Below are 12,599 nucleotides of genomic sequence, written 5' to 3' on the forward strand. Positions count from 1 at the left end.
CTGCCTTAATATAGGAAAGAAACAGAGAGGGAAAGGGAAAAACAGTTCTGCCAAAATACATGATAAATAATTAAGCATGAATGGGTATATTCAAGTATTAAAGGACACTGACCAATTTCTTCCCTTTCAAGCTTATACCTTCAAGATTTTATCAGGAAATTTTAAGTTGAAAATCTTAAATACTTGAAGGAAGGCCCATAATAATTACCTTTTTGTAAAAAGACATCAAGTTGATCAGCACAAAAGGCTTTCAGTTCTTTCTCAGGTTTGTCCTTCTTGACCAGTGCTACAACATAGTTGGCTAAGGCTGAAGGGTCAGCATCACATCTAGTTAAGACAGAGAGAAAACAAAAATTTTTTAACTTTTTTTTCCCAATGTGGTATCATTAATGAGTTAATCAAGCTGCATGAGTTAAAGTACTGGGTTGGCCAAAGAGTTTGTTTGGCTTTTTCGGTAAGATGGTTCTAGTAGCGCGTAGTTATCTTTTGGAAAGCTAAAGATGAAAAACTTTATTTTAAAGTGACTATTTTAACAAAGTTATACTATATAACACACAGTACAAGTAAGATTATCCTTTTCTGCTTATTTTTATAGAAGTTTGTCTCCTTTTTTCTATGTTCTACTTATACCCAGAATTTTGAACCAAATCTCAGTGTTTTTAGGAGCTACCTGTTCCATGTGACCAATGAGAAAGAAGACGCAAAAGTGACAGGACAATTTTCCCCATTCCCTAGGACCCCAAGCACCAGCATCCAAAAATGGTGATGAACTACACTGCTAATCTTCTCAGTGAGTATCTTAAGGATCTTTCTTAAAAGTGAGAACACAAGAAGGATGGTACCTTAATTATTACTAGCAAACGTTAGTAGCTATGAGCGAGAGAAAAGATATGAGCAAGAGAAAAGACCTGGGCGTTAGAACAGGAAGGTTAAGGAAAGTGGTGGAAGGGCAGCAGAGATAACCCTGACCTACTTCATGTTTTTTTCCTGGTCAGTAGTAACCCAACTTTAACCACCAAAATTATCTCCTGTGTCAGGGTAGCACATGCCCTCAAGTTACCAACTCCTGACATATAGCAATCTGTGAGGCTTAACATTTCATCTACAGTACATGAAACTGAAAGTTTTATGTTGTAAATATGTTTTTTTTTTTTTTTTGGAGGCGCCATCTCATATTTATTTTAATTACACGAATAATCAGGACCATATCCATGAGAATAAACTTCTTAGCATTTGAGATACAAGTTTCTAATCATTTGAGTAAAATGTAAATATACATTTTTTAAGTATATTTTATTGATTATATTGTTACAATAGTTCCAATTTTTTCCCCTTTGCTCCCCTCCACCCAGTACCCCCCCTTCCCCAACAATCCCCTCCCCAAGTCCATGCCCATGGGTCGTACATACAAGCTCTCCTGCCTCACCCTTTCATATATTATTATTTTTTAAAAAAATAATTAATTAATTAGTTAAATATTTTAACAATAAAAAATAACAATCCCTCCCTCTCGGACTTAAGACCCTTTACAATCTTATAAAGGACAATGGACGAAGGTCTTGAGCTCCTCTAGCTGCTTCAAGCTGGACACGGTCGTCGTCCTACCTACCCGTGGGTCAAGAAATCCCTAATAAGAGTGGGGGTGTGGAGGGGAGGGTGGCCTTCCCACAAGGGGAAGGATCGGGCAGACTTCAGGTTGGCTGGCTGTCTCTGGACAACGGCGTGCTTGGTTTAACAGGCTGGCATCCTTGTTGTATTCTGGGGGCAACAGGGTTAAAGGACATCATTCAATCCATAACCACTAGATGACAAAAGACAGGTATTAATTTTTCAATGTCCCACATTAGGGAAAAGAAGGGCTTCTCTGGAGGAAGGTATGCCAGGTACATCTCACCTGTCCAAAACCCTTTTGCCCATTATACTTAGTTTGGACTGAGGGAAATATTTTAGGTTTCCCCCCTCGCAGGCCTCTGGGCTCTTTCTGTCCAAGCCATTAGGATAGAAAAGAGAAACCAGTTTTAAAGTGAAGCCCACAGACCACCCCGTTCTTCACCAACCCAGCCACTTAGTTTAAATATGTATTTTTTAATATTCTATTTTCCTCATGAATGCACATTTAAGTAACACATCTTTTGTGGTTTCATAGGTTTGTTATAAAGGTGAAATGAAAAAACTCACAATGATAGTAATTAAAATCAGTATAAAAGCAAAGTGATCGTATCTCTGTCAAACACTATTCAAATCTGACTAATCTTGTTCTATAGTATTTGGGCCTCCACTGTCAACCAGAAAGTTAGTTTCAGCTCAAGAGTATTAATCACATTCCCAACAACTTTATGAGATTAGCAAATAAAAGAAAGACCAAGCACTATCACTTTTACTTCCTTTCCGTTTTTAAAGTTTGTAATGCAATAAAATAGAATTTTTTTATTGCCAATATTAACATTTTGTAGAAAAGACTAGTTCTTAAAACATCCATGCATATTTATGAACCAAATTCTAAGAGAGCAAATTTCAGTGGTTATCAATTTTACAAAACTCAGTTAATAAAAATAAATTATGGGCAAGGGTCAAAATACACTTGGAGAGACTGTAAGTGTCAAAGATTGAGTTACATATTAATAAAAACATATAATTTAAAGAAAGCTAGGATTTTCCTTAAGTAAAAAAATATAAGTTACAGTTTGGAGAATTTTGAACAAATTACCTTAGTAAATTCAATCATTTAATTCCAGAATGGATAGATAGCATTTCAACCTTCAAAAAAAAAATGTTACACATGCCATGTCCACCTTGGTTATCCCATAACTACCTCAAAATAGAGATATGTAGGTAGACTTAATTTCACTCCTGAGAACACTAAGATATTTGATCATTATAATTCTAATCAACATTCAAATGGAGGGCGGAATCACATTTATACCTATACTTAGAAAGTTCAGATCCTGGATAAGAAAAATATTCTAAACACAGAAAGAAAAGGAAAATTTTTATTTATTTATTTTTAGAGAGAGGAGAAAGGAGGGAGAAAGAGAGGGAGAGAAAACCGATGTGTGAGAGAAACATTGATCTGTTGCCTCTCGCATGCCCCAACCAGGCACGTGCCCTGACCAGGAACTGAACTAGCAACCCTTTAGTCTGCAGACCGGTGCTCAATCCAATGAGCCACACTAGCGAGGGCGGATTTTTAAAACTAAGTAAGAATGCCCTGCTGGTGCGGCTCAGTGGTTTGGATGTCCTCCTGCAAACTGAAAGGTCTGAAAAACAAATGCAGAGTTAGGCTGCTCCTGATGAAATACATTTTGATGTGATGGTGTTAAAACTGAAGATGAGTAGTTCCAGGAGGTACAAGAGTAGAATTTCAGACACCAAAAAAAAAAAAAAAAAGTGATCACAGATTCTAAATATTTAATGTAAGTGAGCTAATTGTTGATAACTGATAGAATTCGGCACCAAATACAAAAGTATGTTCATAGCCAAGGAAATGGGACCATTTCAATTAACAGCTCCTAATATGTACCCATGAAGTGCCCTAGGAGGGAAGTCGCCAGTTTGAAATAATAACTGGCACCAGGCCCCGACCAGTGTAGCTCAGCGGTTGGGCGTTGTTCCACAAAGCGAGAGGTCGCCAGTCAGGGCATGTGCCCGGATTGCGGGTTTGGTCCCCAATTGGAGAGAGGCAACCAATTGATGTTTCTCTGTCACATCCATGTTTCTCTCCCTCTTTCTTCCTCCTGTCCTCTCTCCAGAAATAAATAAAATCTTTTTTTAAAAAAACTCGCATCAATTGAAAGGTGAAACTAAAATACAATGGGGACTTTTGTTTTAATTTTCTGTACCTTTATGTATGTTCTTACTTATTCTTTCACCACCCCTTACTATATCATCTTGAGAAACAGACAATTACAATACTGCAACAGCTATGGTAGCATGCTAATAGTGGCCCAACAAGACATTCAGAAGTGTGTCATAAAAATCTGCGCATGACTAAGATCCTTGATAAGAGTACAAAACAAATTGCAGGGCCACTTCTTATTTCTTTTACTCCAGAAGTGATACCTAAGAAGAGTAAGGCCTATTAATTTGTAACCAAAGCTTATGAAAATTCATTTCTGCTTAACTACAAGATCAAGCATATTTTGGAATAAAAAGATTTGAGAATTTTGACTTCATGGCTATGTTATACACATTTCTAGACAAAAAGGGACTGATTTAACAAAGAGATTTTAAAAGGTAATAATATTTATCTCAAATTATTCTCCTAGAGTCTTTAAAAGGTCTTAACAGCATTTTACAGATAACTAAATCTGCATATATTAGACAAAATAAGTGAGCCAGTCAAGATCAGGCAGATAGTACCCCTGTGGAACTAAAACTTATCTGCAATTCCACACGTGTAAAATCTGTTTCACAGCACATACACTTTTCTAATGTATATCTACACGTCAAATTAATTTACCTGAAGTCTCAACCAACAGTAACAAAACAAGAAGTTCCTAAAGTTTAATGGAAGTTACAAATGTAAGGACCTTAAAATTCACATCTTACATAATAATGTTCTAAGAACATGTCTAAATTATCTATCTTTTATAAGTTACTTAAAAAATAAAAAGTAGCCCTGTCCAGGATGGCCCAAAACAAAAGGTTGCTGACTCCTTGGGTTGCAGTTCAGTCCCAGGTCCTGGCAGGTGAGAAAGGCAATAGATCAACGTCTCTCCCTCTCTTTCTCCCTCCCTTCTCCTCTCTCTAAAAATAAATAAATAAAATCTTTTAAAATAATGTTCACATTCTTTGACTTGGATAGTAGTTATGGGAAACTAGCCTCAGGATAAAGCCAAATATATATAGAGAACAATACTGGTACCAAAAAGACACTAAATATATATGTTTATTGTTCCCTGGCTGGTGTGGCTCAATGGATTAAGCACCAGCCTTCGAACTGAAGTGATGATCACCAGTTCGATTCCCAGGCAGGGCACATGCCTCAGTGGCAAGCCAGGCCCCCAGTTGCAGGCATGTGAGAGGCAACCAATCTATGTTTCTCTTGCACATTGATGATTCTCTCCCTCTCTTTCTCCCTTCCTTCCCCTCTCTCTAAATGCAAATAAAATCTGTAATATATATAATGTTTATTGTATAAAAACAGTATTAGTTTTAAACAGAAAAGGTAAAGTCAAGGTAACCATTCAGATTGTTGAATGTTTATGAAATATTTGGCATCCAAAGTAATAGTTATAGCCTTGAATTTGGTGGGAGCATTGTTCCTTACACCAAAAAGTTGCAGGTTTGATCCCAGGTCAGGCATGTATGGGAGGTAACCAAGTGATGTTTCTTTCTCTCTCTCCCTTCTACTCTCTGTAAAATCAATAAACATATTTTTTAATTTAAAAAAAAAAGTGATGGTTATAAAAACAATACACAAATATGAAAATGCTTCTGATGTAATGTTCATTGGAGAAATCAAGATAAAAATCTGTATATTTGAGTCTGATTACAGCTACAAAAAAGGTCATATATTGAAACGAAACTGGAAATATACACACAAGATTTTTATTCTTTTCCCTCCCTCCTATATTTGTTGTAATGCAATAATGCTTTTATTTTTACTTTATAATAAAAAGAAGTAAATAGAAGAACAAAAGTCTGCCTCTCAGATCTGTGTTCAGCTTATTCCTTTCATAAGACAGTACTGGAAAAATAAGTAATATCTGAGCTTATTTTATCAGAGTATAAGTGAGTAACTATTAAGTTCTAAGAACCTGTTAATACATAGTAAAGATAAATAAATATTGGTACGTCTTCTTCTTTTCAAATAAAAATTTTCAACTTTCCCTTAATTAATTAGGGGCTTTCATGAATGAATATGATGTGAAATAAAACACCCCTATATTTATTTATTTGGTGAAAATATATATATATATACATACATTTGTCAGCTGCAAATATCATTTTGATATTTGGACTACGGCTCCTACAGCAGTAATCACCAACGAAGCATACCGGGAATACTGGACTATTAAAAATTTTTTTACTTTTCTAATAGGCCACCAACCTAAATATACATATGAGCACATGGATTCATTTAAACATTTACTGAATGTTTACCAAGTGCCAAGCATCTTCCTGGGTAATGGAATTACTTTGAGCAAGATAGACTTTGCCCTGTAGTCACTGGCCAAGGGATAGGTGTGAAAACAAATAATTACAGTACAAACTAACAAATGGTTAAAAGGGGGATTAATGCCCTGGCCAGGTTGCTCAGTTGGTTGGAGCATTTTCTCATACACCAGAAGGTTGCAGGTTCGATCCCCAGTAGGGGTGTGTACAGGAGGCAACCAATTAATGTTTCTCTCTCACATTATGTTTTTCTCTCTCTCTCTCTCTCTAAGATCAATATACATATTCTCAGTGAGAATTTTAAAAAGGGGAGGGATTAATAAGGAAATAACAACATTGTGAGAGGATGAGAGAAGATAGTGGTAGAAAACATGGAACTATAAAAGCAACTTCTGGCTTATAACCCATAGCAGTTGGGCCTGAAAGAATTAAGTCAGACATATCTAGGAGGCACACCAAAAGACATAAGAACAAATGTGTTCTTAACTTAGTACACTAAAACTTGCAAAGAAATCTTCTGGTCAAAATAAGTCCTTTTCTATGAAACAGTGAATGGTCTCCTTAAATACGTGCCATTGCACAACAGAGGCACACTAATTCTTTGAAGCCACAAAGTACATGTTAGAATATTATCAATACTTCTTAACTGTAAGAACATGCTTCCAAAATACTCATTTCATCCTAGTAGTTTATTTATCACACAGCAGTCAGGTCTAACAGCTGCAAGGTGATCATTTTTCCTACCATTTGAGCAACTGCAGAGATTACTAGACAGAATTTAATTTGATAAGAATTGCAAGCCTATAGCAGCATGTAAACTCTACAGAGTTAAACCAAAGTACACCTCCTATGATCACTGAACCAAAAAATATGAACCAATAAAATAATCTCAGTATGTGAACCTTACTGCTGCCTTTTCCATCAGAGATGGCAATACCATATTCAATCTCCTACTATACTTACAAAGACCTGGATACAGCCTATACTCATAAAAACTGCGCATCAAGTCTATAGCTTTCACTAGTAACTCCTGTTCCTGCCTATTCAGTCCCCTATGAGACTTGAGCTCTGTCATGCACAAGACTGATTATTATTGTGTAAGTGGCAGTGGTGCTTAACATTAATAAGTAAAATATTTTTGCAGAAATAATTCCATAATTTTCCTATTTCGAAACCATAAAATTTCATTTATACTTAATGATTCTGAGGTACACAAAGCACTACTGTCTGCATAATTAATATTCAAACCATGTCTGTGAGGTAGGTAAAAGGTTAATAAAATTAACTCTGTTCAAAAGAAAGTTAGACTATTTCTCCAGAGTCGCACAATGAATTGGAGACACAGAACTAGAAACTAAATGCCCCGACTCACGTAACGATGCTCAACTAGGATGGATGCATGGATGGGTGCAACTCTCTCAAAAATATTACATACACTTTTTAAAAAAGACTAATATTTAGAATAAGCCAAACAAACAGCAGTGAATTGCCTATGTTTGTATATATTTAAAGTATATAAGTAACTTAAAACATTCCCCATTAAAGAAATTTTTGGGTACAAATGCATGTTATTGAAAAATGGAGCTGGCCACAGAGTTTAGTTGGTTAGAGCATCGTCCCAATACGTCAAGGTTGCTAGTTTGATCCCTAGTCAGGGCACATACCAGCATCAACCAATGAATGCATAAATAAGTGGAACAACAAATCCATGTTTCTCTCTCCCACCCCCCCCCAATCAATAAATTAAAAAAATAATATTTTTAAGAAAAAGGCTTGCCTGAACTTTTTCTCAACTTGTAGAAATTTCTTCAGTGATTCGTTTATCCCTGAGATTTACTTAGAACCTGACCTTTTTAAGGGGTTCCCATACTTAAAATAAGCAGTTACTTCTTATAGAATGAAACCACATCTCCTAATTGTGCATTATCCTTATGTAGCCTCTATGACTAGCATATCTAGGATGTTTTGAACTTTTTAAAAAATTGATTTTACAGAAAGAGAGCGAGAGAGAGGGAGGGGGAGGGAGGGAGGGGGAGAGGGAGAAAGGGGGAGAGAGAGAGAGAGAGAGAGAGAGAGAGAGAGCGCACGTGCAACACCGATTTGTTGTTCCACTTATTTATGCACTCATTGGTTGATTCTTGTATGTGCCCTGACCAGGGATCAAACCCGTAACCTTAGTGTAACAGGATGACCCTCTATCCAAATGAGCCACCCAGCCAGAACACCTCCAGGCTATTGTGAAAATGAAGACCACAAACAAGATCTCGGTTCAGTCTATTTATGCAGCCATAGAAAAAGAGGTATAAACTTCTTTACTAAAATGGTTTTTCTCCCCTTTACTGCACTGCCAATAAAAAACGGTACTGGGTTTTTCCCCTGCCAGTGAAGGAGTCATTTCTTCCGAGCTCCCTGCTTCTGTCTTCCCTCTAGTACAAATAATAGTTCTGTCCATATCTACAAAAGGAGCGGAAGGTAACAGATGAACTCGTAACAGCACGTGATATTTCTAACTTGTCCATAGGGAATAGTCAAACTGGACTGGTTTAGAAATACCCCCTTACATGCCTTTGTTTCACCAGCAATAAGATGTAACTTAAAAACTCCTAAAAATTTTTTTTTAAATGTATAAATTTAGTTAATTGGAAATTAAGCTAAATAAAAAAGTACAGTGGGAAATCATGTACCACAATATGATTCCAACATATCCACGGCAACTCCATCTATCTGAAAGCCTAACAACTGCTCTGAAATCCTATGTTGTAGCAACATGTCAATCAGCCATGAAAATTTTCTTGAATCTGGAATATGCAAAAAGTAAATTTACAAATACAACCCTCTTTAGCATATCATTTATTACATTTAGATTGTCTAAACAAACAAGAAATAATCTTCCACGACAACATACTAAGAATGAAAATAGATGTGATTCCTGTATTTACATTTACTATTTCTTAACATTTTCATCCAAAAACCATTCCTTATGTGAGTTAAAAATACTTATTTTTATTTTCTAATTCTATGAATGCCACTATATTGTTAAAGCCTAAGCTTGGTAATTCTAGATCTTTTTTATCCTAAAAACGTAACAAAAGTTAAAAATTAAAGAGAACAGAAAGGAAAGAAGCATGATGTATGCTTTAAATGAACATAAACTCAAAACAAATGGAGAAACTAAACTCAAGTAATCATTTTGAAAAGTAATTTTTACCCCTAAAAATTACTGAATATCTATAAACATTTAAAAATAGCCAAAAAGCAGAATGAAAAAATCTTCAGGAGATTTAAATTTCTACCTAATCTAAATTTTGACATTAAGGAAGAAAAAACAAAAACATCATCCAGAGTAAAACATTTTGGGGAGCTTTAACTAAAAGCAACTAACAATATTAAAACTTGTCACCTTCTACCCAAGACATAAATTATACATTCAGCAACAAAATCAGAGCTTTTATGAAAAACTGTCACACACACACACACAAAAGGCAACGTGAATAGCAGATGTACAAAAGCAGGGGGTAAGTTGTTTTTAATGTTAAATAACACAAAGATAAAGAATTTTTAAACAGACTTTTCTTTTTTCAGCCTTCCCCATATATGATCGATTTCATTATTTCTTCCCTTCATCACAATCCACCTCCATCTTTGGGCTCCCAAACTTTTTACTGTAGGAAAACGACGATGGACATTCAAGAGGCCCATATTCTCCTACAAACACCTTCAAGTACGTCAATAAGTGCTTTTCACTTGCAGGAGCCCTTAGTGTACGTTTGCTCTTCCTGGGCTCTTGTCACATACTCCTCACCTTCGCCATGAAAATACCACTTCAGACATCAAAATACCAAAATTCCCCTAATGCCACCCCGCTTCTCCATCCGACCTTCACAAGGCTGACCCACAGGACTACAGACGCCTCCTTTCCTAGGTGTTACCACCCCCCTCAAGAAACCAAAGGAGCAAAACAACAAAAGTTACTTAACAGAATTTGTCAGGGGGGCCAAAAACTAAACAGGGAACCAACTTTCTCAGCAGCCCCAACTTGACCATACCTCCGCACCTGCCCCTCACTTCCACCTCTGGCCAGCTCCCCCTTTCCACTCAAGTGACCTGATTTCCCGAACCAAAGCCTGCTCATCTCTACCCCTTTCCCTCCAGCCAGAAGGCCCTCACCTCCAGCAGGAAGGGAGGCAGCAGACATGAGGGCGCAGGAAGCTATCCTCTCCTCTCCATGCCTTCTTTCCCACCAGGGTTCAAGGTATCACCTCTCCAAACCCACCCTCCAGCCTCCCCTCTAGGAGGTGCGTTTCCGAGACCAGCTGCAGATACCTCCGTGTCCCGAATATACACTCCTACCTCTTTAAAATGCTTACAAAACAAACAAAAGGTGATACCTCTGCTCTTCCTTCCATGGGTCCCTAATACTAACCAAAAGATGTTAAAACAAGCTCCTCATTCTTTCCAGCCCCTCAACAAGAACCCTACACCTCAGTATCTTCAGTTGCCCTCTCCATCTTTCAACGATATTTACAAAACTCTTACTCTTTCTAGCCTGTCTAAAGATCTGAGATGCTGCAGGTATACTCTCCCACAATAATATCATTAGATACCAGGGTAGCTCTTAACAGCTCCCAATCAAACATATCAAAACCTAAATTTTGTCCCAACCCCAAATGCTATTTAAAAATCATTGGTTCTCCTAGTACTATCAACTCCGTACCTCTAAGTCCCTTAAAATCCTAGCTATCATACTTATCAGCTTCCCAATAATTCCTAAGATATCTCACTGCCTACGTTTCCCTTTCAATTACCTTGTATTTTTCAAGTAGTTTAATATTCCTGAACTCTTAGAACTCTTCAATAATCACCATAAAGTCCTCAATGGCCCTACTATCCCCACCTGCCCTCATGTATTGAGACGGCCCTCGATACTGTCCCAGCTTCTAGGTCTTTTAGTCTCGGAACAATATTGTTTGTAAAGCCCTCGATATCCTACTATTCCCTTCAAGATCCCAATATTCACTTAAAAATCCCTCGATAGCCCGGCTATCGCTCGCAATTCTCCAACGGTAATATTTTTAATTCCCTCACTGTTCCTGCCACCGCTCCTAGCACCCCAAGATTTATACTTAAAAAGCACTGCCCCCTCCCCCAGCCACACGGTCTCTGTGCCCCTCTCTTCCTCCCCTCCCCCCCCGCCCACAATGGTGATAGTACTACAGGGAAGACAACGCCGGGACCTCCCGACCACGGCCCCTCCACTGCGCCCACCCTCACGCCGCCTCCCCTCCCCCCACGCCCCCGCGGGCCCCCAACGCCCACGTTCGCCAGCCCCGGCCGAGCCTGGCTCACTCACATCGGCTCCAGTAACTTGGCCAGCCAGGACTTGAGGGCATCCACATCCTCTATGAGCATGGTGCAGGGAAGGCGGGCTCGGCCGCCGCTCTCGTTCGGGCCTGCCGCGGTCTCTCCTGGTCGCCTCCTCACGCCTTCCTCACAGCTCCCCGTGCCCCAGCCCACCAGGCATCTTACGAGACTTCAACCTACTCCCCGGGCCGGGGCCTAACAGGAACTAACCCAAGAGCCCTCACTCAACCTAGCACAACGGCCCAAGAGGGCAGGAGATAGCGCCGAGTGGCGGGCACAAGAGCCAATAGAAGAGAGAGGGTCGTGAACACAAAGCCAATGAGAAGGCTCGCTCACCCCGCCGGTCAGTCGAGCCCAGTTAAGAAGGGATATAGCAAGGTAGGTTGAGAGCTTACGTGAACTCCTGGTGCAAGATGGTATCTTGGAGAAGGTGCTGTGCCTCTTAAAGGGGCCGCGGCGCCTTTTTTGACCATGCCGCCGCCCGCGTTGGAATACTGGTGTCTGCTGCTCAGAGTGCCTGAGGGAACCCGGCGAGCCCCTCAGCCTGGTTCCTTTCTATCTTTTTTTCTGGAAACACACACTAGTGTCCCGAAATGGCTCAACTGTAGAAAATCTGCAACACAACATGCAACACGTTCACAGGAATGCAAAATTTTATCTTTTTCTTTACACACTCATTTTGCTCGGCACAAACGGCCTTTTTTTTTTCCCCTCTCTGCTTAAATAACGCCGAGTGTTTATGACAACCATGCCTTGGATTCCAACAATCGTCATTTTTAAAACGTGGCACACGGATGTAAAAAGCTGAGTCCATTTCAATTTTACCAGTATTTTTCATATATGCTTTATGCAGAAAAACTATTTCAATTTATTTTTCTCTTTTCATTGTATATCTAAAATTCAGTGGGGGGGGTTTTAGCAGGGAGAATTTGGGTCAGCAAAAAAGTTTTTTTAAATATTATTTTAGATCTAACTTACTGAAATAGGCAACTTAGGTTGTACCAGATGAGGAATTCCTTTTGGAGTTTTGAAATTGGCTTGGCTCTGGTGTTAAATGTTTATTCAACAACAAATACTGAGCACCTGTTATATGCCTGAACCGTGTGTAAGGCACTAAGATT

At 38.6% G+C, this 12,599-nt stretch overlaps 1 protein-coding gene across 1 annotated transcript in view; it reads right to left on the reverse strand.

The window, feature by feature from the left end:
- The window catches only part of RBM27 (RNA binding motif protein 27), a 70,542-nt gene extending 58,830 nt beyond the window's left edge, over nt 1–11,712 (reverse strand). Inside the window, exons 1-2 of the mRNA XM_090288072.1 lie at nt 11,468–11,712; nt 209–327 (exon numbers count right to left, since the gene is read on the reverse strand). Coding sequence (XP_090144198.1) covers nt 209–327; nt 11,468–11,526 — 178 coding nt within the window. The 5' untranslated portion in view covers nt 11,527–11,712. The remainder of the gene's footprint in view (nt 1–208; nt 328–11,467) is intronic.
- Nucleotides 11,713–12,599: the final 887 nt, after the last annotated feature.

The sequence above is a fragment of the Furipterus horrens genome, unplaced genomic scaffold (genome assembly GCF_987537825.1).
Source record: "Furipterus horrens unplaced genomic scaffold, mFurHor1.1.pri manual_scaffold_10, whole genome shotgun sequence".
Lineage (NCBI taxonomy): Eukaryota > Metazoa > Chordata > Mammalia > Chiroptera > Furipteridae > Furipterus > Furipterus horrens.